The following is a 26,804-nucleotide window of genomic DNA, read 5'->3' on the forward strand; positions in this document are numbered from 1 at the left end:
GAGTTCTAGCTCATTCCTAAATTTTGCTGGAACTGTCAAACTCACTCACCTTGCCCACCTTCAACATTCTGATGCTTAACTACTTAAACATTTCTAAGCTTTTCTCCTGAACTGATTCTTGAATAGGAGGTGGAAGCCTCTGTGAACCCACGGCTAGGGCTATTAGGGGAACCCAGGGTCAGGCCCTCTCCCACCCGTTGTGAAAGACTGGAATGTTGTATGGCAACCTCCAAGAAGGTCAATCTCTCTTTTAAAGCTGCTGCACTCAGCAATACCCACTGGCTCTTACCAAGCACTGGCACAGTGAAAACTCATTTACACAAAGTGTAAGAGCCTCTACTGGAGAGACAGAAGAAAACACAGTCCCCAAACCACCTCTGTCCTAGCACCTAGTGCCTCAGAGGTGTCTCACCCTGTAACTAAGGAAGCACTTGGACCCCCACTGTTCTCCATGGGGTTTCCTCTGGGCTGCTACACGCAGAGAGGATGCATGTGTTGGTCCAAGCTTGGAATTCAAGGAGCCTGGTGCATTGAACTGCGGTGGATGAAATATTACTGCTCTCAGTTTTGCGTATTGTCACTGGCTGAAAAGACCTTCCGCAACAGCCCCACCAGCTGCATGGCTCACGTGAACGCTCCCCAGTATGCTCTGGTCCATACTAACTCAAGACACCTACTGAAATTGCTTAAGTAAACACAGCTAACTTTGCTTAGGCAGAGTAGGGAGTTCCCTCTCAAACCTTCTTGCCAACAGAGCCGACTGCTGTCAGAAAGGCAATTAATTACCAACGCTAAAAGGGCTGTGATGTCTTACTCTGGTCCAGCTTTTCTCTGGGCAAACGTCCATCGCCTACTGCTTATGCAAGAAAATAATGCGTTGTTCAATTGCTGTGTTTACTGTTTGTTGAAAAATCAGCAAGTTGGAAAAAAAAGAATGAATTCAATTAAAAAACATGGGTTTACTTTAATCGCAGTCTTATTTAAATGCCCATTCCTACAGGCATCTGAAAGGATGTCAAGTATCTTTATGATGTTACCTTCTTGAACATACCTATATAAAAGAAAATCAAATTGTCCCCCTTTGAAAAAAACCTGTAGAGTAAGAAGAGCTGCAAAATGATGCAATATAAAGAATATGCAACTGAAAACAGAACAAAAGATAAAGCTCTAAGCAAAAATCTGGATAGCATCTACTTGCTCTATTTCCTTGTTTCAACTTGAATTTCTTTTTCTCATGACCAGTGATCCAAAAATCATTAAAAATAACTGTTTATGCATTATGGACAGAAGGGGTCATAAAAGGAAACTAAAATTCTTTAGTCTGACCCTCCCACATGCTATTTTCAGGGACATCTCCTCATTCAGTGTTTCATGTATAGGAGCAAAGCTCAATCAATCATTCAAGCCTTTGCACAGCAACACTGAGCAATGTACCTGTGACTAAGCCTTGTTTCCAGTACAGAATTCAGACTGAAAGAACAGTCTTTGAACAATAACTGATTAAACAAGGTTCTTCTATTGTGCTATCATAAGGCTGCACTGACTTGCATATCTGAAAAAGAGTCAATACTGTGGCTTTGTAGTTGAGACTAAAAAAGAAAAAAGTATTGTTCTTAGCCTCTGCTTCTTTATTTTGCATTTACCATCCAGGTAAGGATTGCATGTAGGGAAAAAAATTGTGAAAGGGCTTTTTAGGGACTATTTAATGAGCTAACTCTTCTAGTATATGGCTGGCATTATACTTAACTGCATACTTCAGTGAGAAATACATCAGCTGAAACAGGACAGCAAGGCAACTTGTTCTGGCAGAGCCCAGACCTTCCCAGTAGAGGCCATGCTACAGTTTCCTGGAAATTTTAATCTAGGGTCAGCAGCCTATAAATAGGGGAGGATGACAGGCAGAAGTTTTCATTGCAGCAGACAGCTAGCACACACTGGACTGCTGGGAAGACTGGAGGAGTGACGCTTTGGGCCATATAACACAACAAGGAGTAACAGCTTTGATGTGAGCTTAAGAGAGTGAGTGCCCAAAGCTTCAGAAGACTGAAGAATCTCTCAAAGAAAACAAACCAAATCAAATCACAAAGAAACCAAGAGGGGAGATAGCATCAAATCACAACACAGACAACTACTTCACAAGTAAAGACTTCAGTTAGACAGAGGCAAAGAAGTGGGAATTACAGAAATATTTTGAGTGGTCACCTTCCCCAAGCAATTACTGACTGAATGAATCTGCGCTGCTTGCTGCAGGTTGACTCATTTTTTCAAACCACTTTCTTGAGATAAACTTGTACATTTCTGATCTCAAACAATAGTTTTTATTCAGCATCTTAAATTCAGTACCAACAGATCATGAAATTCCTTCTAAACTTCATACAGAAATTACTTCAATTGCTACAGAAATGCAAAGAAAGACAGGTTAGAACATAGAATCATAGATAGAATCATTTAGGTTGGAAAACACCTTTAAGACCATCAAGTCCAACCGTTAACCAAGCACTGTAAAGTCCACCACTAAACTATTTCCCTAAGCACCACAGCTACATGTCTTTTAAACACCTCCAGGGAAGGTGACTCAACCACTTCCCTTGGTGTCATCTGCAAACTTACTCAGGGTGCGCTTAATCGCCTTGTCCAGATCACTGATAAAGATATTAAACAGAACTGACCCCAATACTGAGCTCTGAGGAACACCACTTGTGACCAGCCACCAACCGAACTGAACTCCATTCACCACCACTCTTTGGGCCTGGTCATCCAGCCAGTTTTTTACCCATATTACCAACATATTTTCAGTGTAGCTGTAGCCTATTTTATACACCTGACACCATTAACTTGTTGTTTTCTAAAGGTATTTTTATCCCTACTATTTACTGTGGAATGCAATATCCAAGGTGTACTAGCCCAGGCTACAATGCAGAACAGGCAGAGTGCTCATATGCAGACTGAATTTGAGTATTAATTATGTATTTTTAGCTGGTTGAGTTACATCCCTAAATGGATCGTAACTGTGACCGTGACAATATTATTCCATCAATAATTCAAGATGAACCTCCCAGAAATAAAAAAGAGCCCTTTGCTTTCCACAAGGAGAATAGAAATTATGTTGCATGACTCAGCAAAACTAGGAATAACTGCATGAAGTTTCTCATAATTTATGCAGAAGAAACTTCTCAGTTCTTCATGGTGGACAGTAAGATGCAAGACAGCACGCAACAAGCCAATCATAAAAATAATTCCAGTATAGCTTTCAAGAATAAAAAACTCTGGCAAGATTTTTGGTGCTAAGAAATGTGAAAATGCAGAAAACAAGGAAAATTGCTTTTCAAGGTTGCTGCTGAAAGAACAAAAAGCACACCATAGTATTATTCATATACATCACTTCTGACAGCAAATTAATTATTGCAGTTTTCCAAGATTTACCCACAGACGAAATGATAACCTCGGGGCAGGGGGGAGTTTTCTGCGTTACCAACAATATATTACTTTTTTCAACAGAAAAAACAATTAAAGATTTTGCTGAAAAGGGCACATTTTTCTCTGTGGGCACTGATGCCTCAAGCCATGGAAATATCAAAATGTTTTCCACAGTTACGCATTTCTACAGAGATGAAAGAGGAATAATCCATCATCTGCTTGATTTTTGTGAAGTAATGAAACTGCAGTAGGAATATTTGAAAATACAGTAAGTTTACTAAAATCGATGCTTTGAGCTTCAGCCGTGCATTATTATTTGCAACTGATAATGCTAATACTAACTTCCGGGGACATCCCTTTCTCTGCAATCTAATTAGCAAATACTTTTTCCAGCTATCTGGCCAGCTCATGAAATACATGCAATAGCAAACACACTACAGATATGTCACCCTTTAATCCTGAGGATTTAAATCCAGTAATATCCTCAGTCTCCAGTGGAGTTTTGGAATTATAGGATATATTTCATTCTACAAAGTTTTGACTACATAAATTTTTGTGCCATGCCTCCACAAAGTATGCTTTTTATAACTTGCAGATAAATGATCCTAACACTTTTCTCAGGTTTTTTTAGAAAGATGAAGATGGGGATGAGAGACCATTCTGTGAAAACTTTTTTTGTTTCCTTTCCCAGAGTGACAGTAGTTTGATTGGTGGTTTGGTTTTTTTTCAAATTATAATCTCGTATATGACACATTCAGTGAAAGTGAATTGCCAGAGAAAAACCTAATGAAATAGTCTTGGGTCCTAAATGCAAATCTGCTCTAAAACCAAATAAAAGCAAACAGAGAAAGACAGAAAAGACTTGCCTTCAGTTCACCAAACATTAAAAAAAGCTGAATTCACATTTTGACTTCAGGAACATAACCTGATTCACCTGCTCTGCCTGAAAAGAGACCGTCTTTTTAGTAAACTGTAATTATTAACCAAGGGTTGAATCTTGATAAAGGCTAGATGTGGATTATTTGTATTAGGAATCATGTACAGAAAGGGAGCTGAGAGTATGTGCTGGATTTCATAAATCCTGTCCTAGGAAATGATCTGATAGTCTAACATCAAGACTGACAAAACATACCACTTAAAAAATAATATGGAACTTATGATAGCTGAAATGGACATTGGAGGAGCAAAAACGTACTTCTGAGAAAAAAATATGTACCCCCTGATATAAAATGTGTGTGTTTTTCTTTTGGTCTCCCCTAATGGCAAGCAAAGAAGGTGGTCAGCCCCTGCAATGGTTTCTTAAGGATTTTTAAAATATTACACTGGATTTCTTTTTATTAGAAACTAGTTCCACTGCGAGAAGGATAACCGACCTTACGTAGATAATTACACCCTGCTCTGAAACAGAAACTCTTTTTTAAGGTAAGACTGTAATTTCAAAAACAAAAAAGTCACTATATTCCCATATGTCTTCTAAAAACTTGACTATCACAGTTAGAACAGTTAGCCATTCCAGATCTTACTGTGTCATAGAAAACCCCAATACTCCCCAGAACATCTCTCTTAAACATTTGGTCAGTATTTAACATTATGACCTCACTTAGGCAAGAGCTGCCCTTTTTTTGCCTTTTCAGGAGTTTCTAGTGCATCGAGTTTGCAATTCCAGATGAAAGGACATCATACATAAACATATGGACTTAGCTGTCCATTTTTTGTGGACAGAATTGGTCCGTCTGCATACACATTTCTTTCAAATAAGTGCATAGACAAATACTAACAAAATGATAATAGCCACATACTAATTACTAATATCTTAAGAAGAAAGTTATACTTAGATAGCTTTTTTCTTTAATCAATCAAATAAAATTCAAATGTAAGTTTGGCTTATTCAGTGGGGGTAGGAGGGGGACAGTGTTAAAGGGAGGATGACAACAGGTAGGCATCACATAAAAAAGGTGCATTGCCAATATATTTTTGGATCAAAACCCCATTCATAAATTTCTTGTTACCAGACTTTGTCATCTTCTTTCATATTTCCACTTTTAGCTAATCTCCTTCCTCAACCACATAAAACCAAACAGTTATTCACAGTAGTCCTACAGTGGTGCTAGTAAGACTTCTCAGCAAGTATGAAGCCCACAACAGGGACTCTGATTTCAGCAAGCAACTTTATCACATCTGCATGTTCAAAATTTAGTTTTGGCTACTCAATTACTAATGCAGCTAGTGGAAATGTGGAGGTGACTGCTAAAGGGTCTGCAAAGATTTTCTACAGATAATCTGAGCAGGTGGCTTATATAGCATTCACATACTTCTTGTGGAGTTTAATAACTGCTTTTATAGATTGTTGTTTTCTTTAGGTAGTACAGAAATAGCCCAATAAAATGACCATGGTCTTATTTCTGTATGGTCATGGGTTTTTTTAATATCCACTTTAAAATTTCTCTTAACAGTAGTGAAATCAGGGTCCATTATTCATCAGGTGGTTTTGATGACTACATAAGATATCCTCATACTTATTTCATTCATTGAATAAAAGAACCAGAACATAATAGGCTAATTTTATCTTATTTCCTAAGAAATCCTGGTAAAATAACAAGGTAGAATTCAAGAGTTTACCTCTCTATTCTTTCAGGAATACCCAAGAGCTTGATCACTTCCCTTCATCTCTTTTTATCTTAGGTTTCTTTTCCTGCAGATGAATGATCTTCAAGAACTACAGCTCTTATTATTATGCACTGGTGTTACTACTCTGTGCTATTGCCCAGTGTCATAGGATGATTTACTTTAGCAGTTAGCATGCAAGAAAAAAATTCATCATTTTCATTTTTAACATGACAATGACAGAACTTTGGGTTACTTTCTGTAATTCATATCAACATTCAATCCCTTCCTTTTTGTGGTATCAGGATTAATGTTAGTACCAATGCTATGCTATTCTATTTGTCTGAAGTAGCTCACTTCAGGGTTCTTCTTTCTGTTACTGAGCTGTTCTAAACTCATGAATCCCTTTTGACTACAAAAAGCTAGGCAAGGTGTGTAGGAGTGCTCCCCAACCCCATTTAAGGGAAATCCTTGTTGTTAAGTTGCTTCTGAGCAGATAAGAGGAAAGCAAACTGAGAGCTCCAAGTTAAGCTCTTGTCTGGGCATCACATCTTCCCAGAATTCCCAGTATTTGAGAAGGAAAAATCCATATGCTCATGTAGCAAACTTCTGAAAAATATGTCTGACAAAATATCAATGTATAGTATTTCTGACTTAAGCTTACAATATATCAGAAGAGAGCTCAAAACTTTAATTTATTGAGAACTTTGCACTCAGCCATACTCAATCTGTATTCTGTTTCATCTCAACTCTAGGCATTATTAATTCAGAGAACAAATGGAAAAAGGAAGATAAGGCCTCAGAGGAAGAAAATAAATGTAGGGTAATATGAAAAACTGAACTGGAACTGATAGATGAGTAAATCTTACACTTAATCAAAAATGGCAAATAATAAATGAAATTAATTTTTAAAAATGCAATCAAAATCAGAGAAAGGGGCACTTTGGCTTTGTTTCTGTGTTTTTAAAAGTGTAAACAATGTGATAGACAGAAAAACTGTTTCAGTCAAATTTGAAAACAATTATAGAATAAAAAATGCTGGGCTTAAAGTAATTTAAAACTACTTGAAAAGCGGAGTTTACAACAAATACTGCACAAGACAAACCACCCAGTTTACCACAGTGAATGAAAAAAATAGAAGATAAAAGAATGAGATATAATACAAAATCAAAGAATGTTTACAAATAAAACATAACAAAGTTCAAACTGTAGAAAAAGGTACCATAAGAAGTCAACTAGTAAGACAGTATGAGCAATAATTTTTTTTTAATATAAAGAGGAAACTATTTATGTAAGTAAGATTATTTATAAGGCTATTTATATTAAGAAGAAACTGAAGATGGAAATAACAATGCAAAGTTTACTAATCAATATGCATTACTTCCCCCCACACATCACACTTGACAGAGGATATGCTATAGCTTGCAGACAGATGACTCACGCACCAAAACTTGTATATAAACCTAAAGCATGTAAGGAATGAATACCACAATTACATTATATATAAATCACATAATACATTAATAAATTGAACTAAATATAGCAGCTAACGTTGGCAGTACCATTCTTCGTTTTGGAGGCTGGTCTATTTTATACAAGACTATGATCTTCTAAGTAAGCCTATGCCTCCAATGCATACATATCTACACACATTCTTCTTCCCCAGGGGGCAACATGCTGTGAGAGCCAACTCTTCCATATAAAACAACAACTACATTACAACTGAACGTGCAAACTAATTTCCAGATTTTTCTTTCTCCTTGAAACCAATTTTTCGATGAGTATTTCTAAAAATCCAGTCTATTCAACTTTTCTCACCAAAGTTTCTTTTGGATCAAACCCCATTTTTCTTCTGAACTGGCAACAGATGGGAGTTGCAGCACAGCAAATTTCAATTAGGTAAGATATTAGGAAAAATAATTTGACAAGGGTGGTCAAACATTGGAACAGGCTGCCCAGAGAGGCTGTGGGATCTCCATTTTTTAAGATCTGATTCACAGCCCTGAGTATCCCGATCCAGCCCTGGAGTTGTATCTAACTTCAAAGCTGGCCCTGCTTTCAGCAGAGAGTTGGATCAGATAACCTCTGAAGTTCTCCTTCATGCTAAATTATTCTGTGATTCTGTGAACTAAGGATGGAGTTCATTTCACCTGACTAAAAGTATGTCTATAGGACTATCTAAACCATTATCCTATGGAGAAAGACAAGCATTTACAGAAGCAAATTCAACTCAACACCTTAGTTTTCTTAAGACTGGGACACTTACTCTTCATGCTTTTGTCTCTCTAAAGAACTAAAAGAAAAAAAGATGACCATCTTAGACTTGATATATAACTTCTACATAATCTCAGGTGAGACGGATTCCAGTTTGAGCAACAGTTTGTGTTAAATAAACATTAACATGTTTATACTGAGCTTAACAGATAAACTGAACAGAAAGGTTAACACAATACAGTGACTTAATAGTGCTTGCTACCACATGTACCATAACCAACAGTCTCCAGTTCTGCCATTTCAACAGCACATTTTCTATCTGCGTTAAGAGAGAAGCATCTGACTTGCAGTTTCTTTTTGAAATGGAGCACTATTTCAATTTTAAAGATCAGCCTCAGCATGCAGGTTAGAAAAGCTCTTGTATCACACCGTATGGATAACAGATTAAGATGGATTTTTTTTCATGATCTGCATACTTTTGCCTAGAGTTTGATTTATTGGGTTAGCCAAGTCTATATTTTAATTCCAACAGAGGGCAGTACTCTTGATGAACTATCCTCTTGTAATTTACAGGCATGCCCAGAGAGACATAGGCACAGAGTGTTCCTATATTCTACGGGAGATATCAACAAGCCCCAAGGTCACGGATTACAGAAACATTTAATAAAGGCATGTAAATGGTGATCAAAAGAGCATAATGTAGATGATCCCATGTTATAAGACCTTGTGTTACCTCAGAAATACAAAATAATTGTAGGAAATTTGCTGGGCAAAGCTTATGAAAAATCATCAGCTATTAATAAATGTAGCTACAAAGACTTGGTTACTACTTCTCTTAACTGTAGCATCATATAAAAGCAAAGTGACATGCTAAAAATTCCCATATTCATTAAATGGATTTTCCAATAACAGATTTTGAACAAGATTTGACTAAGACCAAGATTACCATCAAGAAAAAGAGATCTTTGCCCATCTTGTCTGGCTGGGTCTCCCCATGGCAAATGCAGCTGCTGTTGTGTGTTACTTTTCTTTCTTAGGTAAGAACTGCATTGTCTCAGCTTTGCAACAAAAGCTGCTAATACATTTTATTAGGAAGAATGCTACCTCATTACGTCCACGTTTTAGCGACGAGTTCTTCACTGTAAAGCCTATCTGGTGGTCAAATCCCCTGAAGGTCTGCATTATAGTAATTTTAATACAAGGTTGCAATTTAAATAATTTTATCAACAATGACTATTATCATCTATTCACAAAGCTGGAGCACAGGTTAGAACTCCCACCCTCCCAAAGGAGAAGCTTAAATGAGAGGACAGAGAAAGCCGAAGTCTCCCTCTGTACAAACACACATGACAAGCTTGTGCCTGGCTGGAAAATTTCTGAAGCAAAGTAGTTTTGTCAGCAACCGCCAATTTCTTGAACTGAAAGCACTTCACAAAAAGCACCAGTTTTAATCACACTTCATGCATTTCGTCCAGCCAGCTATGGCACACACAGTTACACTCCATCAGAAGTTGTCCTTCTTGCCTATCAAATCATTTGGCTGGGACTTCAGGATCCTTGTCTGCAAGTCAGTCTAGGTATAGGACAGCCCCACCAACCTGCCATTTCCCCAGGTTTCTCAAGCTCAAGGGAAATCCTGCTACTCTTCCACATCCCCAGGTTAGATGCAGCCTGCTGAATTTCCCCTCCCTCAGATGAATGTGAGCCTTGTTCTTGGGACTACTAACAGTCTGCAGCTGAACAGGTCCAGCATGGGTCTGAAAGAACCCTTCACAATTTGCAGGATTTAGCTAACTAGAATTTGCCATACCTTATTTCTTGTAGATGAGTACAGCATACAAAACCAAATTAAAAGTCTGCCATGCTTGCTACTTGACCTTTCCCTTCTTGTCAGCATATTCATGAAAGCTGTTTTCAGCCAAAAAAGCAATGCTTTTGTTTGTTTTTATTTTCTTAACTAAGTACATCTCCTTGATATTTTTCTAAGTTATTCTTCCCACTGTACATGTGCTAATCTTGCCTTCACTCTGCACAAAAATGTGTCCTAAGCTATGATGACAAATTCATATGGATAAAGGTGAATAGATTATAGAATATATGGAGTTACAAGTGAAAAGAGAAATGAAAACATTGTATATTTGTTTTTATAATGCAGCCTTCAACCTTGCTTGCTTTATTCCTCTCTCAAACACTGTCATTCCTTCCCCCACTGTGCACTAATTTCTGGTTTGCCAAATGACCTCTGCAAAATTTACAGTGAAGGGAACAGGACCCTTTCACACCCCTCCTGTGTGAAAGCAGGAGCAGATCTCTAATTGCATATAATGATCTCCAATCTATGTTCAGTTTTCTTTAGCTGCAGGGATGAGAGAAAGCTGTTCGTCTTTGTTATATATGGAAACTACAACAGAGTTTCTTTAAATTACAGATTTGATGTCAAGTTTCTGTGGGCTTAAATGCAAGACGGACTAAAGTGTAATGCTATGGAGAAGGTCCCGAAACAGATGCGACGGCATCAAATGAAGAGTGAGAGCTGGCAAACATGTCATCAGGTTAGATAACTCTTCCTGCAACAATACCCTTTGCAGAAAAAGAACTGCTACAAAGGAAAGAACCTCCCAATGGAGGAACCCTGTGTGCTTTAAAGTAATCATTAATTTCTATGTCAAAGATTAACCTAAAGCCCCCATAATAAACTTACTTGTTTTACTTGAAAATTAGTGAATATAGCCACCAGTACTTCTGCCTCAAGGATGTTGGCCATTTGCCTCCACTTACCCGCTTGTGAAGACGTTCTGCTTCCTCCTGATACGCAGCAAGTTGTTGTTTCCATTGTTTTACGTTGGCAGTGGACTCCAGCAGGGCTGCTGTGAGCTTAGCGTTATTACCCTTGAGCGTGGCCAGTTCTGCCTCCCAATGCTTGCTGATTGTCGAACTGCACAGACAGAATGAGAATGGTCAGAGCCCCCAAATCTCCTCCTTTTTCTTCCTTAAAATATCTTGTAATTTTTTTCAAAATATCCAGGAAAAATACAATTATGCAAAAATCCTATGACTGAATGTCCCAATGAGAATCTGAATGCTCAAATCAGCAAAACTATAAATTCAGAAAATATAGGTATATCATTATTGGAAAACAACCTCCACCCTCCCAGTTCAACAGGGTATTTTTTTTTAATATAATGTTAAGGATGATAAAATACACATCAGCTTCCCAAAAGCAACAGTGTGTAATTCTAGAATAAGTATATGATTAGTCATTATTTTAACATACATGTATTGAGTGAAAGAGCTTTTTTAATCTACTACTTTATGAAATATATTGTAGAAAAAGATTTGTCACCAACTTGATTAAAGACAGATTAATGTAGTGCTTTGGAACTACAGCTTAGTTGTCTTAATGCAAGCCTTCTATCCCTGAAAGATACTTTCTTTGTTAAATACCATATTTAATTTGTACTTGCAAACTCAAAGATCTTTAATTTCAGCACCATAATACTATTAATATGCCTTTCCTCAGTAATATCAGCAAACAGACTAAAGATCAAGGAGCACAAAGATATTATTGCTTTATTGCAAAGAGGAAGCCGATGCTGGGGTTTACTGAAGTAGCCTATGGAAGAACAATCCTTGCCCACAATTTAGTTATTCTCTGAGCAAACACAGGGCTTTAATTTTCACAGGTAATTAGTTTGCCATCATCCACAGACCCTATCTTTGCACTCAGTATGCAAGGGAAAAACATCTCAGACACATCAGGTGAATGTATTAGTATGCAAATAGCTCATTAATGTTTACTTGTACAATGCTAACAGCATGTGAATTGCACACCTACATGGAAAATACATAGAGAAAATAATTCACTTTGTCTAATTAGCTTACTATTAAAGGCATCATTGAAAACCAAAGATCTGTAACTCTGGCCAAAATGATTTTGTATATAGGTTTGTGATGAATTATGAGGAATTACTATAATTAGTTATTTATTATAACAAATATATTTTAATATGCTTGGTTTAATTATAAATTATTACTATTTTGTGTGTAAGTTTATAGGTTTATTTGAACTTTGTACATATGAACAATGAAACATTCTGCCACCATTTTGTCCACTAAGTTTCTTTTTTCCATTTCATGCATATGCACAGCCCATCCCACCAAAGCATATTTCAAAAACTTTATTACTCCTATAAATGCTCCTTAGGTGTTCAAAATCAACCAGCCACCAAGGAACGTTCATTACCAATTCAGACCACATCTACTGTTTCGCTAAAACATCATGTCTGATTCTTCCATGCTCCAGCATTTTCTTCCAAATATGCTGCTTCCTGCCCTTGAACAGGAATATAAGTTCCTTCAGTAGAGTAATACCGGTTCTTTCAAATTGCTCTAGCATTTCATGATCTATTCAACTATTTAGAAGTTCACTGCTGGAAAACTTAAATCTTAAATGACTAAACTAACTATAATCATACTTTATCAGGGAACATTGACTCACATATTAAAGAAAATGAGAACAAATTTCTGTAACAATATCTGCTCTTCTGTTTCTCTAATCAGATTTACTTTTCACTTACAGTAGCACAGCAGATCAACAAATTCTGTAAAAAACATGCTAAAAAAATCTAGTTCATTATCATATTCATAATATATTACTTAAATTAGTCTAGTTTTGTATCTGATAATACACAGTGACTTCCCAACTATTTAGACTTATCCTGTTTCTTCTTACAAAACTCCGCATTCTCTGACAAATACAACCATGTGATGGATATCATATCAGGAAACACAGAACCAACTACATGAATTTTTTGTTTCATAAAATTGTAATTTCATTAAAATAGCCCATAACCAAGCCTATAAGTGCTGACTTAGTTTTTTCAAATACTTTCTTGACAAACTAAAAAAAGAAAAAAAAATTTAAATTATGCTTTGTGGATTATTTTGGTTAAAACTGGATTTATTTGGATTTAGATTGATTATTTTAGGACCAGATAAAAGCACACCTACAGCAGGCTGTTCTAAAGCTAGACTAAGAGTATCTGCATTGATGCCTATATCTGTAGAACTATGTTAGTTCAAATTTATCAACACTTTCAGAGGAAACGCTGAGAAACATATGGTTCAGACACAATGAGAATTCTCGCTTGGAAGAGAAGATGTTGGGACTAACAGCCGGGAGAGGGAACACACAGATCCAGAAGCTGAAGGACATGTGTGGAAAATTCAAAGGGCTCCCTACAACTGCTAGAGCCCCTGGACAGAATTTTGATGGTGGAACAGCTGCACTACAAACCCTCTGGATAGGTATGGGAAGGCTGCACATACTCTTTCTCTCTAAAACCTTTTACTTAATTCCTCTCTGAAAGGCTTTTTGCTAAAAGGAATTGATTTTGCCCTCAGTGCATTAGATTCTATCACAGGATATACACACAGAGCTCTGTCAGGTTGTCTTAACAGTTGTAAATACCTAAACCAAAACCAAATCACTCCTCATGTGTTCTGAGATTATTTGCTCTAGGAAGCACATGAAATATGAACTCTTATGCAGTGATCAAAGTGATGCAAACTGCAATGCAACTTCTACCAGAACACCTTCCAGTTTTGCACTGCAGTACAAAGAGCAAAGCTCTATGTATACATTTGGAGACACAGGCATACACATTTGCAGTTCTGTGGTGCAAGAATTCAACCTGCATACATGTTTTGTTTTGTTTTATTCTGAAAGCCATCCACCCCTTCACTGGCATTCAACCTGCATACATGTTTTGTTTTCTTTTATTTTGAAAGCCATCCATCCCTTCGCTGGCAGTGTCACAATTGTAACAGTTACTTCTTCAGACCTGTCAGAATTAACATCACTGGCTGCCTGGCACACTCGAAGTTTCAAGACAGTCCTTCAAAAAGTGAGACATCCTTAAACACTCCTGCTTGTTGCCTGTTTCTCAGCATTAAAAGCTCCACCAAACATTTAAAAATACCCTAGCAGAGAATAAAGCCTGGTCACTTCCCTTGTGAAACTTCTGAACATCTGAAAATAAGAGAACAAGCTGTTTTGCATAAATCACTACATTAGGGCCAAATACAAGAGGGAGAATGGGCCTCTAATGGATAAGAGCAAAATACGAGTTTTATTGGCTCAACAGATCATGCTGTTAAAAAAAAAAAAGCTTTCATAACAGAGGTTTAGGTCTGATTGCACAGAAAATTATCTTTACAATGACAACTGTTCATGGATTTTAAGCACTTGTTAGCAAGCAAAAGGTCAAAACTCTTTCAAATCTCCAATCCTTGGTGATGGCCACGGTATCTGGTACATGTGTAACATCAGACCTGTCCACAGTCAGAACACTGCATGGTGCTCCACTGTCAAGGCAAAGGATTCAAAGTCAGATATTTAACATCTACAGCCTCCAGAACACTACCAAAAAACACTCCTAGAACAACTGCTGACTGGTATCATACAGCCTAACTGTGACACCCCCTGAAAATTAAAGTAGGAGTCAATGATCTTGCATACTTTTAGGTATTCTGACCAATTAACATCAGGCCGATCTGCTTTCTCATTGGGGATTAGTTACAACCCCAGTAAGTCACCGAGGAATAGCTTTGCTATCTGTCCATCTGTGACCTGAATAGAGTGCCAGAGGCTATAAATGCATGATTATCTTTCTCTGCAAAGTAGGTCACTTAAGGAAAATTAATCCGAAAAGCTCCAGTCACCACATTTAGCCAGTTGGAGAAGCCTTGCGAAGGCAGGGGGTGGGGAGCACACATTAATGAGTTGCATTCAGAATTAAGTTATTTTGAGAGATGCCTTCATGAAACAAAGAAACAAAAACAGTTCAAATAGAGATGTTTTCTGCTTTTTGAATCAGATTGCTTATTGTTTGCCAAGTTGTATGAGCACCAATACTATAAAACACAGCTTAAGCTTTATTTCAGATTTACAGAAATAAAATGTGTGCAGAATTCTGTTTTATTAATATTTTATGGGTTTTAATATTGGATTCATTGCATAAAATGCATTAATTTAAAAATTTGATTTCTTACTATAGCGTAGTCATGGTTTCAAAGAACTACCGTTACTCAAGAGCACAGAAGTTCTTTTCTTCAGGTGTCACTGTGATCTGCACTGCAGGTGTATGGTGAGCAGTGCTGTCTTGGGATAACAGAAATGAAGAGGAATTCAGCTGAGTAGAGAATGGAGTACTTTCAGTCCAAAATTTGACATCTGGTATAGTAACTAAATACATAAGACTTGACAAATATGAACAGAATAGAATCCCTGTAGCTGCTGCCCAGATTATAAATAGTGGCATGCGTTGGAAGCAGCCCAAGAGCCTGGTGGAGTGAGCATTACCAATCAGCAGGAGAGGTATGTCAACCAGCTGGTAACAACGCATTAGCTGTGCTGGCAGCAAGGGGTGATCCTTTCTGACAGCCTTGCTGGTGAGCCTTACGGAGCAGCTCTTCATGCTTCAGGAAGCAAGGGGGGATTGTGAATGATTTGCTTCTGTTACAGTAGTATCCAAGAGCTCTAGTGAACTCAAGTAGTGCAGCTTCTTCTCTTTGGAAGTGTAAGGCAAGTGTTTGGTTTATGTAAAACTCCCTGGTGCATTTGGGAAGGAATTCTGCACAAGGTCCTTACAAAATCCTCCATATGAAATAAGCTTCAGATAATGCTGAGGTGCCAGGCTGGAAGGGTGACATCTCTGCAACAGGTTACACTTGCTATTGCCTATATTGGAATGATGTGACTGTCCTATTAGATGGAGATGTTGACTCTGCTGTCACAGAGGATGAGTGCAGCATCCCTCAAGGTACTCCTAAAAGCTCACAAGAATCCTCCTCTCATTCATGCTGAGAATGAGAGTTAAGCTCCTCACTTCATGTCCTGATTTGGAAGAAATTTTAAACAGGCATTTTGGGAATTTCACCCCTTTTCAGAGATTTCAAAAGGCATTTACTGTGGCCATTAAATGTGTAAAATTACTTCATGATAGAAAGGATTTTGAACATGATTGTTTTAGAGTTTGTCATGCTGATAGTCCAAAGTACCATATGCTCTCAGTAATGATTCAGAAATTTCTCCCTCTCTCTTGAACATTCAAAGCAAAATGGAAACAGAAAGTGGTTTTGTCATTTATTTAATTAGACATAATTAGGAGTCCTAGACTGAGTGGGAAGCTGAAGAGCGAGCAGTGGAGTGGATCAGGTCCTATCTCACCATGCCAGGAAGGGGCAAGAAAGAAAAGTTTTGACTTGTTCTGCCATTTTAGATTTTGTACAAAGCTGTCTGCTTGTACAGGCCCAGCAGTTTCAGCCACTCAAAAGACTCTGAACTTACGTGCATGAGGGACACAGTCATCTACAGTATAGCTAATAGTTAAAGACCAGCAAAAGAGGAAAAGCCATGGTAAGAATGACAGCTTTTGTAAGAAGAAAACTTAAGAAACAAAACAAAATTGCTGCTTTACAGCTACTGCTTATTGTCTTATCTGTAGTTGTCATTAACTGGACACATACAAAATGAAGTCTTATTTGATAAACTGGAATTTATTAAAAAAGGGTAAATCCTCTCAAAGTTATAATCAAGAGGTAATTACCAGGAAACTGCTTTGAGTTAAATATTTTGAGTGAGGCCAATGAAAAACTAATTAATATTCAAAGAGATCCTTATCCTTGATTACAGTATTGAAAAGAATTTTTAGCAAAAGAGGATAGGTCCCCTGGGGAGAGAAGTAGGAACATTAATGGACCATGAAAGAAGTGTTCTTCCCTTTGGGATAAGGAATATCTACAGGATCTCAATGGATTTACATCAGCACAAAACGAGAGAAACATAGTTGTGAATCAGCTCTTCAGACTGGTTAAATGACAAATTCAATCATAGCAAAAAAGATGAAGGAGGCCCTTGACGCACATCATACTTTAAGTGAGGTGACTAATAACAAAGCCACACACAACTACTGGAAAGTGAGAAAGGCAGCGGAGTGGCTGAAATCAGCAGGTGGGCGCATGACTTCTTTGAGTCTATCATTCTCTACAACTGTTGAAGGTTTATCCCACTCCAGGATATATTGTTTTGTTTTGCACACCCCTTTGCTCAACTCAGAGCTACAATATGCTTGAACTCCTGATTTCTATGTCAGTGTAGAAGACAGAAATGCAGAAGCTTTTTCTGCAAATTTGGGCAGAGGGGTGCTTAGGGAGCTATTACAGATTTCTCTTTCAAGGTGTTTTATATCATAATCATGATCTTTCACTTTCGTTTAGCCTTTCAGTTTGACCATGCTCCCAGATTCTGAATCATCCAAAGTACCCATGCAGCCCACAGACAGAAGAAGAGTTGCCTTTCTAGTTCTGTTACGGCAGACCTGTTCTTAGGCATCTCTTGTGCTATGCTTTATCAGCTCACTGGGGAAGGGTCAATACCTTTTGACTTGACAGATAAAGATGATCAAAGATGTTGAGTAGTGGTACACACTCTTTCCACCATGTAGCAGACCATTATGCAATGCAAACTGGTGGCTATACCCTATTTAGTTCCACCACCTAAATCCATGTTCTGTATTTCTAATACAGCCTTCATTCATCACATGGCCCACAGAAACCACCACAACACAGACTGCCTTTCAATAGGGAAGCTTATCACTGAGGAATAGACTGGGTATTAAATTCTTTTTAAGGAAGAAAAATTTCACAGAAATATTCCCTATGGTAATCGGGACAGAAGACAACAAAGCCAGAGAAAAAAATGCCCAAGTATGGTGGTGTTCACTGCTTATTTAAACACAAAGATACAATGGCAACATAAGAGCTCCTGAAAGGCACTCCATGGGGTGGAGAGAATTGGGTATTGACACAAAATTAATGCTTCAGCTACGATCCTTATCAATCAGGGACTTAGATCCCAGTCCTGACCCAAGTTAAAGTGGGGGACAAAGAGAAGAGTCACTCTTCTCCACAAGAAACAATGAAGCTTCCAAGCTTCTTGAATTGTCTGCTAATGTACGCTGGATGTGGTTACACAGGTGACATTTAAACTCTATTTCTCATTAAACTTACACTCCTAAGGACAGTTTTATGAATGTCTTTTGTACATTGTAACACAATGCAAAAGACTTGTATTTAACCTGAATCATCACAGTAGCACTAAGAAAATCCCTGCTTTCTCTGAAGAGGCTCAACTTTTATTTTAATTTTATTCTTTTAAAAAGATCTCATTTTTGACTTGGTCATTTAATTATATATAGTACAGAGACACTAGGTTATCTCATCATGAAGGCCACAGAACATAAACCAAAATCAGTAACTCTCTTCTAACTTTCAGCCCTTTGCAAGAGCAAGCATAGCTAATTAATTTCTAGCCTTTTTTTGCACTTAACATTAAAACCTTATATACCTAACATTTATCGCATACTTTGAAAAATTGAAGAAGATTTGCTCTTGCTCCCTTACTGCAATTGCTTAATGGTGTCACCGCAAGTATTTTATTCTCATGCCTGTGAGACCTTGCAGACCTAAAATTTTATCACATACTCTGAAAAAGTAAAAAAAGATTTGCCCTTGCCCCTTATTGGTATCACTGGAAGTAGTTTATTCTCATGCGTGTAATGTATCTCATATTTTTCACAACTGATACCAAATAAGTATTTTTAGTGCATTAAACACTAGGCATAATTCCTTGCTGTTGCTATGGTGCTGAATACTTCAAATATTCCAACCAATCTGCATTTTCAAAAGCAACCTAAGTAATTCAGGAACTTATATCCCATTTTCTAAAATGACAAGGTATTTGGCTGTGAAGAAAGTCAAATTGACTTGGGCTCCTATGGCACTTAATCACTTTATGAAAGCAGTTAGATGATGTGGTTATCGGCAAGTCAGATACCAGGACACGGTGACCCTGACATTAAAATAATCTTAAGTATGACCACTTTAATTCCAGAACTCATTCCTACACACAAGAATTTAAAGCAGTTTAACTGTAAATTCACACTTTGAATTAGTACGGATTAATTTTGCTGAGGCCCCTGGCTAGACAAAACCCTGTGTTTCTTTCAAAAATCCTACCTATGACAACAATTTGTGTGTGCACTGAACCAGTCCGCACTCTGTCAGCAATGTAACAGAAGAGAAGAGAGTATTTGAGTGCCCTACACTTCTGTCACCTGGGCTCTAATTTATTGAGTGCTATTGATTTTAACAGTTTCACTGAATTGTGCTCTCAATTACACCTCAGTCAGTTTGAGAAACTTCCCTAGCTTCAGCACAAAACGCTGCGGTAGTAAGGACCAGGAACAACTCTTTTCCCAGCGACCACACATCCGCCACTAAGTAAAATGGGGCCAAAAAGCCCCGAGCTTCTGAAAGCCATATGGACTGGGGAGTTTGCACTCTCCAAACACTGCCGTGGTTCGTGTCAGCTGGCCGGACAGACCAGCACAAACTGGCACAGTTTGCACACAGTCAGGTTTAGCACCCTTCCATCTCTACAGTCCTCCAAGGCTTTACATGGTCTGCAACCCTCCCATGCCCATCTGAAACACTTCTGGACATGCAAAGCACATCCAAAACGCTTCTGGATGTGCAAGGCACATCCGTGCTTTTGTGCAAGGAGAATACAACTCTGGGGGTGGCAACGCAGCCCTCAAATCATTGCAGGTTATGTGGAACTGGAAAAGGACTCCATACAAAACAGTGTCTTACAGCTGCAAGGACACTGCACAGTGCAGAAGAGATCCAGCATCATTGCTGTAACACGTGGAAATGGTTCAGCCCAGAGCCCTCAGTGCCAAGGCCCATTTTATTTAGCTGTATAGATGTGGCCCATGAGGCTGTTGCAGCTACAGGTCGATTCTACAGAGCTCAGCAAAGATTCTCAGCTTTGCAACAACAGAGTGAAGACAGTAAGAGCTATGCTCTGAGCAATTGCAGCTACATGTAGAGCAGTGAGGTGGCTAAAGGAACCTCTCACAACCCTGTAAATCTGACATACACCACATGCAAAGGGGTGGAGATCCTCAGCACAAACCTCTGCCTGCATTTCCAGGTACTGTCACAGCTTTAATTGGAGTGTATTGCACCTCTGCTGAAGACACCAGCTGTTATGAGTGGCTGAATGTGAAAGATTTACAAGTGCCTATATTAGATCTTAGTTGAACCTTCTGTTAGTGATACCACAGGATAGCTCAGCCTCTAAGACCCCTTAATGGTTCCTCTCTTACCTTCATAGAAAACACTGAACTCATCAGAACAATCATTACAGCTGCAGGGCCTCACAACTACAGTACCAACAACAGAAAGACATTCTATAGAATGACCTAGAGGAATACTTACACGTGATTAGGCAGTTTCATAAAGATTCTGAATTATGACTATTTGGCCTTCATCCAGCTACTGCATTAGCTTATCTTACAATATCAAATAATAACTACTGGTGCAATTCATTCTTGCATCGCAATTGCCAGTTTGCTTATTCCAGTAAATAGAACAACATGCATTAATCGCACAGTTAGCACTAGAGGTGAACTGTCAGTTTACATGCTGACAACAAAATAATTTTATTCCATTAAGGGAACAGGAGCTATGTAAGAGCATGGTAAATTTTATTAAGTTTCATTTATCTCCTGTGATAGCCATACAATTACTTAAGAGTCAATAGCCTATATATAAAGCTCAAACTAAACCATCTATGGAGCTGTCAGAAGTACTTTGAAGAACAAGGAGTAAGTCGCATAACTATAGGATCACAGCAAAATATTTATTGACTGTACAGGTTTGAACAAAACAACTTGCAAGTGAGTTGCAACACTTGTAAGTGGATACTGTAACTCACATTTTTTTCCATCCCAGCTTTTTAAGAGAATGGAAGTATTAAATTTGCCTCTTCTAAACCAAATCTGAATCCAAGAAAAGACTAAATTTCTTGCACTACGTTGATCCTAGAGTCAAATTTACTAAAAAGAGATTAAATGGATGAAAAAAAAGATTAAATTTAATACATGGGAAGTCTCTGATAGTGGCACTTTTTCTGTGAACTACAGGTTAACACTCAGAGGAAGCAGTGCCTATGTAAGTTTCTCCCTCTCCCCTATGGTAAAAAAATCCCAGTTTTTAAGAAAAAATCTAACATGGCTCCTTCCTTAACTCACTGGTAGCTGCTAGTTCTTCTTTACTCAGTCTAGACTAAGTGATCTTAGGTTTCCTTCAGCTTCTCTTCAGAATAATGCATAGGTTAAATGACTTGGCTCAAAAACTCAGCTGGAAGTTAAAAATATAATAATTTATGGACCTGTTCTTCCCAATTCAACACTTAATTGACACAATAGTTTTAAAGCAGAATATAAAGCTTGGATCCCCACTTCTCTCCCCTGCCCCATCTTACTTAACTCATCACAAACCCAACAGGGATGCCAAGAGTATGAAGTTGCACATGAGTTTTGCTAGTTGTGAATTCACAGACAGCAGAAGAGATGCTGAGCTCCCATCCTTTCACAAGGCTATGCCTAGGTGACACGGCACTGTTTCAGCACATTTGTTTTCTAATATTGCGAGCACTATTTCACTTTCCCTGTGTCGTGGTTTAACCCCAGCCAGCAACTAAGCACCACGCAGCCGCTCACTCACTCCCCCCCCCCCCCCCAGTGGCATGGGGGAGAAAATCAGGAAAAGAAGTAAAACTCGTGGGTTGAGATAAGAACGGTTTAATAGAACAGAAAAGAAGAAACTAATAATGATAATGATAACACTAATAAAATGACAACAGCAATAATGAAAGGATTGGAATGTACAAATGATGCGCAGTGCAATTGCTCACCACCCACTGATCAACACCCAGCTAGTCCCCCGAGGGGCGACTCCCCCCCCCCCCTTCCCAGTTCCTACACTAGATGGGACGTCCCATGGTATGGAATACCCTGTTGGCCAGTTTGGGTCAGGTGCCCTGGCTGTGTCCTGTGCCAACTTCTTGTGCCCCTCCAGCTTTCTCACTGGCTGGGCATGAGAAGCTGAAAAATCCTTGACTTTAGACTAAATACTACTTGGCAACAACTGAAAACATCAGTGTTACCAACATTCTTCGCATACTGAACTCAAAACATAGCACTGTGCCAGCTACTAGGAAGACAGTTAACTCTATCCCAGCTGAAACTGGAACACCTGATAAGGCACCTAGACTAGGAAAAGGGTAGGGCAAACAGCATGATGTGAAGATGTTTAAAAGCCAGCTTTCCTGAGCCTCCCACTGTGCTGAATGTAAGCCCAGCACAAATGATCCCTAAAGTGCTAACATAGAATTAAACAAGAATACTAAAATCTCTGGAGAGTGTAGAAAGAAGGTGCTACACAATAGGTGTTGTCATATAATTACATTAGTTTTAAATTTCAGAGTATTTCCTAAATAAAGTGAACAGGTAAGTCGCAGTCATACACAGTGATCAGTTAGACCACACTTCGGGCATGCAGGAAACTATTTTAGTTATCCTCTTAAAATTCAGGCAAACTTAATCTGAATGTACTACCTACATGAAAAAGCATTTGGCTTCAGACAATTAACCCCTATGTTATTTCTATACCTATTTTCACTATAGTGAGGGGAAAAAACTTCTTATTTTTCTTCCTTTGGCAAACTACAGAGTTGGTTAACTTCCTATAATTCAGTCAATTCAGTTTTAGGGTTTTGGTTTGGTTTGGATTTTTTTGTCTGAGCCATGTTGTTTAAATAAAACCACTTCTTAATGTCCTGTGTGGTTGCAGTCTCCCAGAAGAATGGTTTCCACTATTCTAACTTTAATTTCAAAACCAAACCCTTTGCATTTCATGACAGGAAGACAGGACATCATTACACTACAGTGCCACAGAGTAAAATCTGCAAAGCCAACAACCCTACAATCAAAGTTCATCACAACAAATGGACTGACCACACGTTAACATTTTATTATTGTGTACTTGAGAAAACAGAGTCCAAGACATCCCAGACATTTTATTTCAGCACGTTCACCCAGCTCCAGTGTCCTTCATTTGCCAAATGGCTTAAGAGCTGATTAAAAAAAACCCTCTTGTATTCTAGTTCACTGCTGATTTGTGCCAACCCAATTCATTATAGACAAAACTTGATGGCAGTTTGGTTTCGCTATGAAATACTTTGATGATGCTTATGAATTGCCAGTTGTCCAAATCTCACCAAAGTGCTGCTATTCAGCAACTTAAATTCATCTCAGCAGAGCCCCCTGTTACATGATCAAAACCACTGATCAACACGAGCCACCTTCTGCCTGTACTACAAAATATCACTGGCATCTACAGTGATATTAAAGGAACTCAAAAGACGTGACTCTTTAGGAACAGAAAGCTTCCCTAAAGCATAAAGCTGATGGAAAACTATAGGAAATGTTGATCTCTATTTAGCTGTATTCCCCATTTTATTCTTCAAGCTAAATCTTACCTCAAGAAGAGAATACATTAAGTACTTCATATTTTTGACAGACAAAATATTCCACTTCTGTGTTTATCTGTGCCTGCCCCCAACCTCTACCCATGTCTGCAGGAAGTAGGTCAATGCTATTGAAGTTCCACTGCTAGGTGTCTGCTTACTACAATGCAACAGAAAATAATCAACATTAACACAATTATGTTCAATAACACAACTTGTTCAGGTGGAGCCTGAATACTGTTTGCGCATTCAGACACCTTCTGAAACAGCTTACAATAAAGCAGCTTTGGACTTTCAGTTGATCAACAAGCTTTTACTGTAGTCTTCCACGGCCTTATGCTATCTGGACAAGAATCATGACCTGGAGAGTAGGGAGAGTAAAGGAAACAGCCCACCAGGGAGCCATGGCAGGATGACAGCAATGCTGGGGAACACGACACTTGTGTTACCTCCATAGAAAACAGGGAGCACAACTCTGGATCATAATGTTGTCAGAAGGTATTGAGGCTGGGCCTGGTAAAGAGAGCTTAGTGGACGAAACCCATTTTCCCCAGGTTTAGACATTTAAAAGCTAAGAGAGGTTGAGTATCCTGAGATGGTACTTCATCTGAGTGGTCTTAGGTGCCTATCTATGAAGAAATGCATCAGGCACTATGGAAGCCCCTCAGGCATAATTTTTTTACCTCAGTGTCATGTGGATGTGGCAGAATTTGCTGGTTCTCCCCTAGAGGACCCAGGCCACAGCATTCTCCAAAAGAATTACTACCTTCACTAGGTTTACTTGTAAAGCCTACCTCTAAATAAGGGAGAAATCTTTAGCAATCTTAATTTATCTCACAAAAATGACACACTCCAAAGAGTAACATATCAGTCAAACAGCATGGATCTTTTGGATTAGACCTGAAACCAAGCTTTTTACTTCATGTGAAAATGAAGAGCTCCTGGTCCTTGCTCCTATATCTCTTGCAGGGATGCAACATGATCCCTCAAAGAATAGGCAACGACACAGCTTATGAATTTCAGTTAGCTCTATTCCAGATAAATTCTAGGAAAAAAACCTTTGATGAAAGCTATTTTTTGTATAAAGGATTAATTTAAATATAAAACAATTCTTTAAAAAAATATACATACTCATGCTACGTATTCTTAATATAGTTTTCTAAACTGCTTTTCTCTGCTTTGTCAAACTTTAGTTTTTAAATATGCATTCTTTCAAGAAGTGGGCAGAGGTAATCCATTTGGCTGAATCCTATCAATAAATCTAAGACCAGCAAGTGGCTTCATCAAGTTGACCATGATTTCTTTGCAACACACAGACAACTGTATGTTCGCTCTTAACTGGAGAAGTCAACAGACACAGCACAGTTAGTTCCTAAGCCACATGTGCCTGGGAGTGAAAAGTATTCCAGGGGACAGAAGCATTCATGCAGCTCCATCTAATCCTCCTTTCTGTGTGACCGCTGGAGGAGCCTGTATCAGCTGCTCAAGGTACAGTTGCTAATCACAGTTGTTAATTCTGAAGCTTTAACTACAGCATCAGAGAGGCAGCAAAGGAATAGGAGCTGCAGCCACCTCCTAAACTCATGCTCCATCTCTGCTTTCCTTTTAACCCAAGCAGATTTTGGCACAGCAGCACATCTATCTCACACCTTGAACAGGAAAAGAATCCGTAACTTAAGTATTTGTTGCCAGCTATCATCGGCTCTGACTTTCATGGTCAATCCCCTAGGAGAAAGTTATCTAATCGATTAAAAATTAGCTAATTTTTAAGTCCATATGGGCTTCATTAACTCCACCTAAGCACTTTATAAACGGCAAAACCCACGGATCCAAGGATCCATGTAGTGCATTTTAGGTGAATCCACAATTAATAATTCACCAAGACTTAAAGTGGAAACACTCCATGACTTACGGTGCTTGGCATCTTGTAACTCAGGTCAGATGTAATGTAAATTCCCCTACCCCATATCTAATAGTAACCTTATAAATTACAGTAGGATTAAAATGAATGACAGGCTCTTAAGCTTAAACATCTGCAGAAGATGGTGCTCACCAGACTGATTTCTGTTTCCAAAGTGTACTTCTTCTCCAACGACAGGGGGCAGTTAAGAAGGGAGTAATACAGAAAAGACTAAAAGAAATATAAAAACCCATAAAGTAAATTGATCATTTCATCTCCAATGTGAGTTGTTAAAGGATGAAGGTATGTTTATTTATATTCTGCTTGAAGTTTGAGAAAAATGAGTGCTACGCTGTTTCAAGAATAGTAATTGTTTAGTCATTAACATTGTCATGATAGTTGTATGTTTATAATCAGGCCTTCCAGACAGCAATGAAACCATAACCACAATGCATATGTAAGATTTCAGAAGTGGATATCTATCTATATATATACGTGCAGCTTCTCATTATGAGAAGTCCGTGTATCTCATGATCTGCCACTACACCTAAGATAACACAGAGGGCAGAGTAACTAGTTGGTATCAGTTAAGAGAAGGACTAAACTGGTATCAATCAGATGCATTCAATGGAGCTTCAGCTTCACCTCCACTAAAATGCACTGAGTTACAGACTTTTTTCTTCTTTCCCTCCCCCCTTTCTAAAAATACTTCCCTCAAGTATTCCACAGGGTTTGGCCCTGCTGCCTAAAAAACTTCACGTATATCCTTTCTCTTAGAGTAAAGCAAACAGATGAGGTACAGTAACACACTGATCTTTCAGAAGATAAGAGCAGGCAAAACAGACATTATATCTGGTGCAGCATAGAGAGGCCAAGTGACTTCGAAACACAAAGAGCCTGCATTTAAAAGAGCCACTAACTGAAAGGTTTGGGCTTTTTTTGTTGTTGTTTTGCTGGAGTTGGGTTGGCTTTTTTTGTTTCAGGTGACTTAATTTTAGCTCCTGTCTTCTCAGTAAAGCATGAAACTAATTCCCGGTACAGAATCATAGAATGGTTTGGGTTGGAAGGAACCTTTAAAGATCATCTAGTCCAACCTCCCTGCCATGGGCAGGGACACCTTCCACTAGACCAGGCTGCTGGCCTTGAACGCTTCCAATGATGGGGCATCCACAACTTCTCTAAGCTACATTTTCTGGTGTCTTATCCTCATTGTAAAAAATCTGGATGAAG

General features: G+C 38.4%; 1 protein-coding gene across 2 annotated transcripts in view; it reads right to left on the bottom strand.

Moving 5' to 3' along the window:
• The window catches only part of HOMER1 (homer scaffold protein 1), a 94,219-nt gene that overhangs the window by 12,963 nt on the left and 54,452 nt on the right, over positions 1–26,804 (bottom strand). For both annotated transcript variants that reach the window (XM_030003252.2, XM_030003251.1), the window contains exon 6: positions 11,014–11,170. In XM_030003252.2, the coding sequence (XP_029859112.1) occupies positions 11,014–11,170 (157 nt within the window). The remainder of the gene's footprint in view (positions 1–11,013; positions 11,171–26,804) is intronic.

This window comes from Aquila chrysaetos, chromosome Z, assembly GCF_900496995.4.
Source record: "Aquila chrysaetos chrysaetos chromosome Z, bAquChr1.4, whole genome shotgun sequence".
Classification (NCBI taxonomy): Eukaryota; Metazoa; Chordata; class Aves; order Accipitriformes; family Accipitridae; genus Aquila; species Aquila chrysaetos.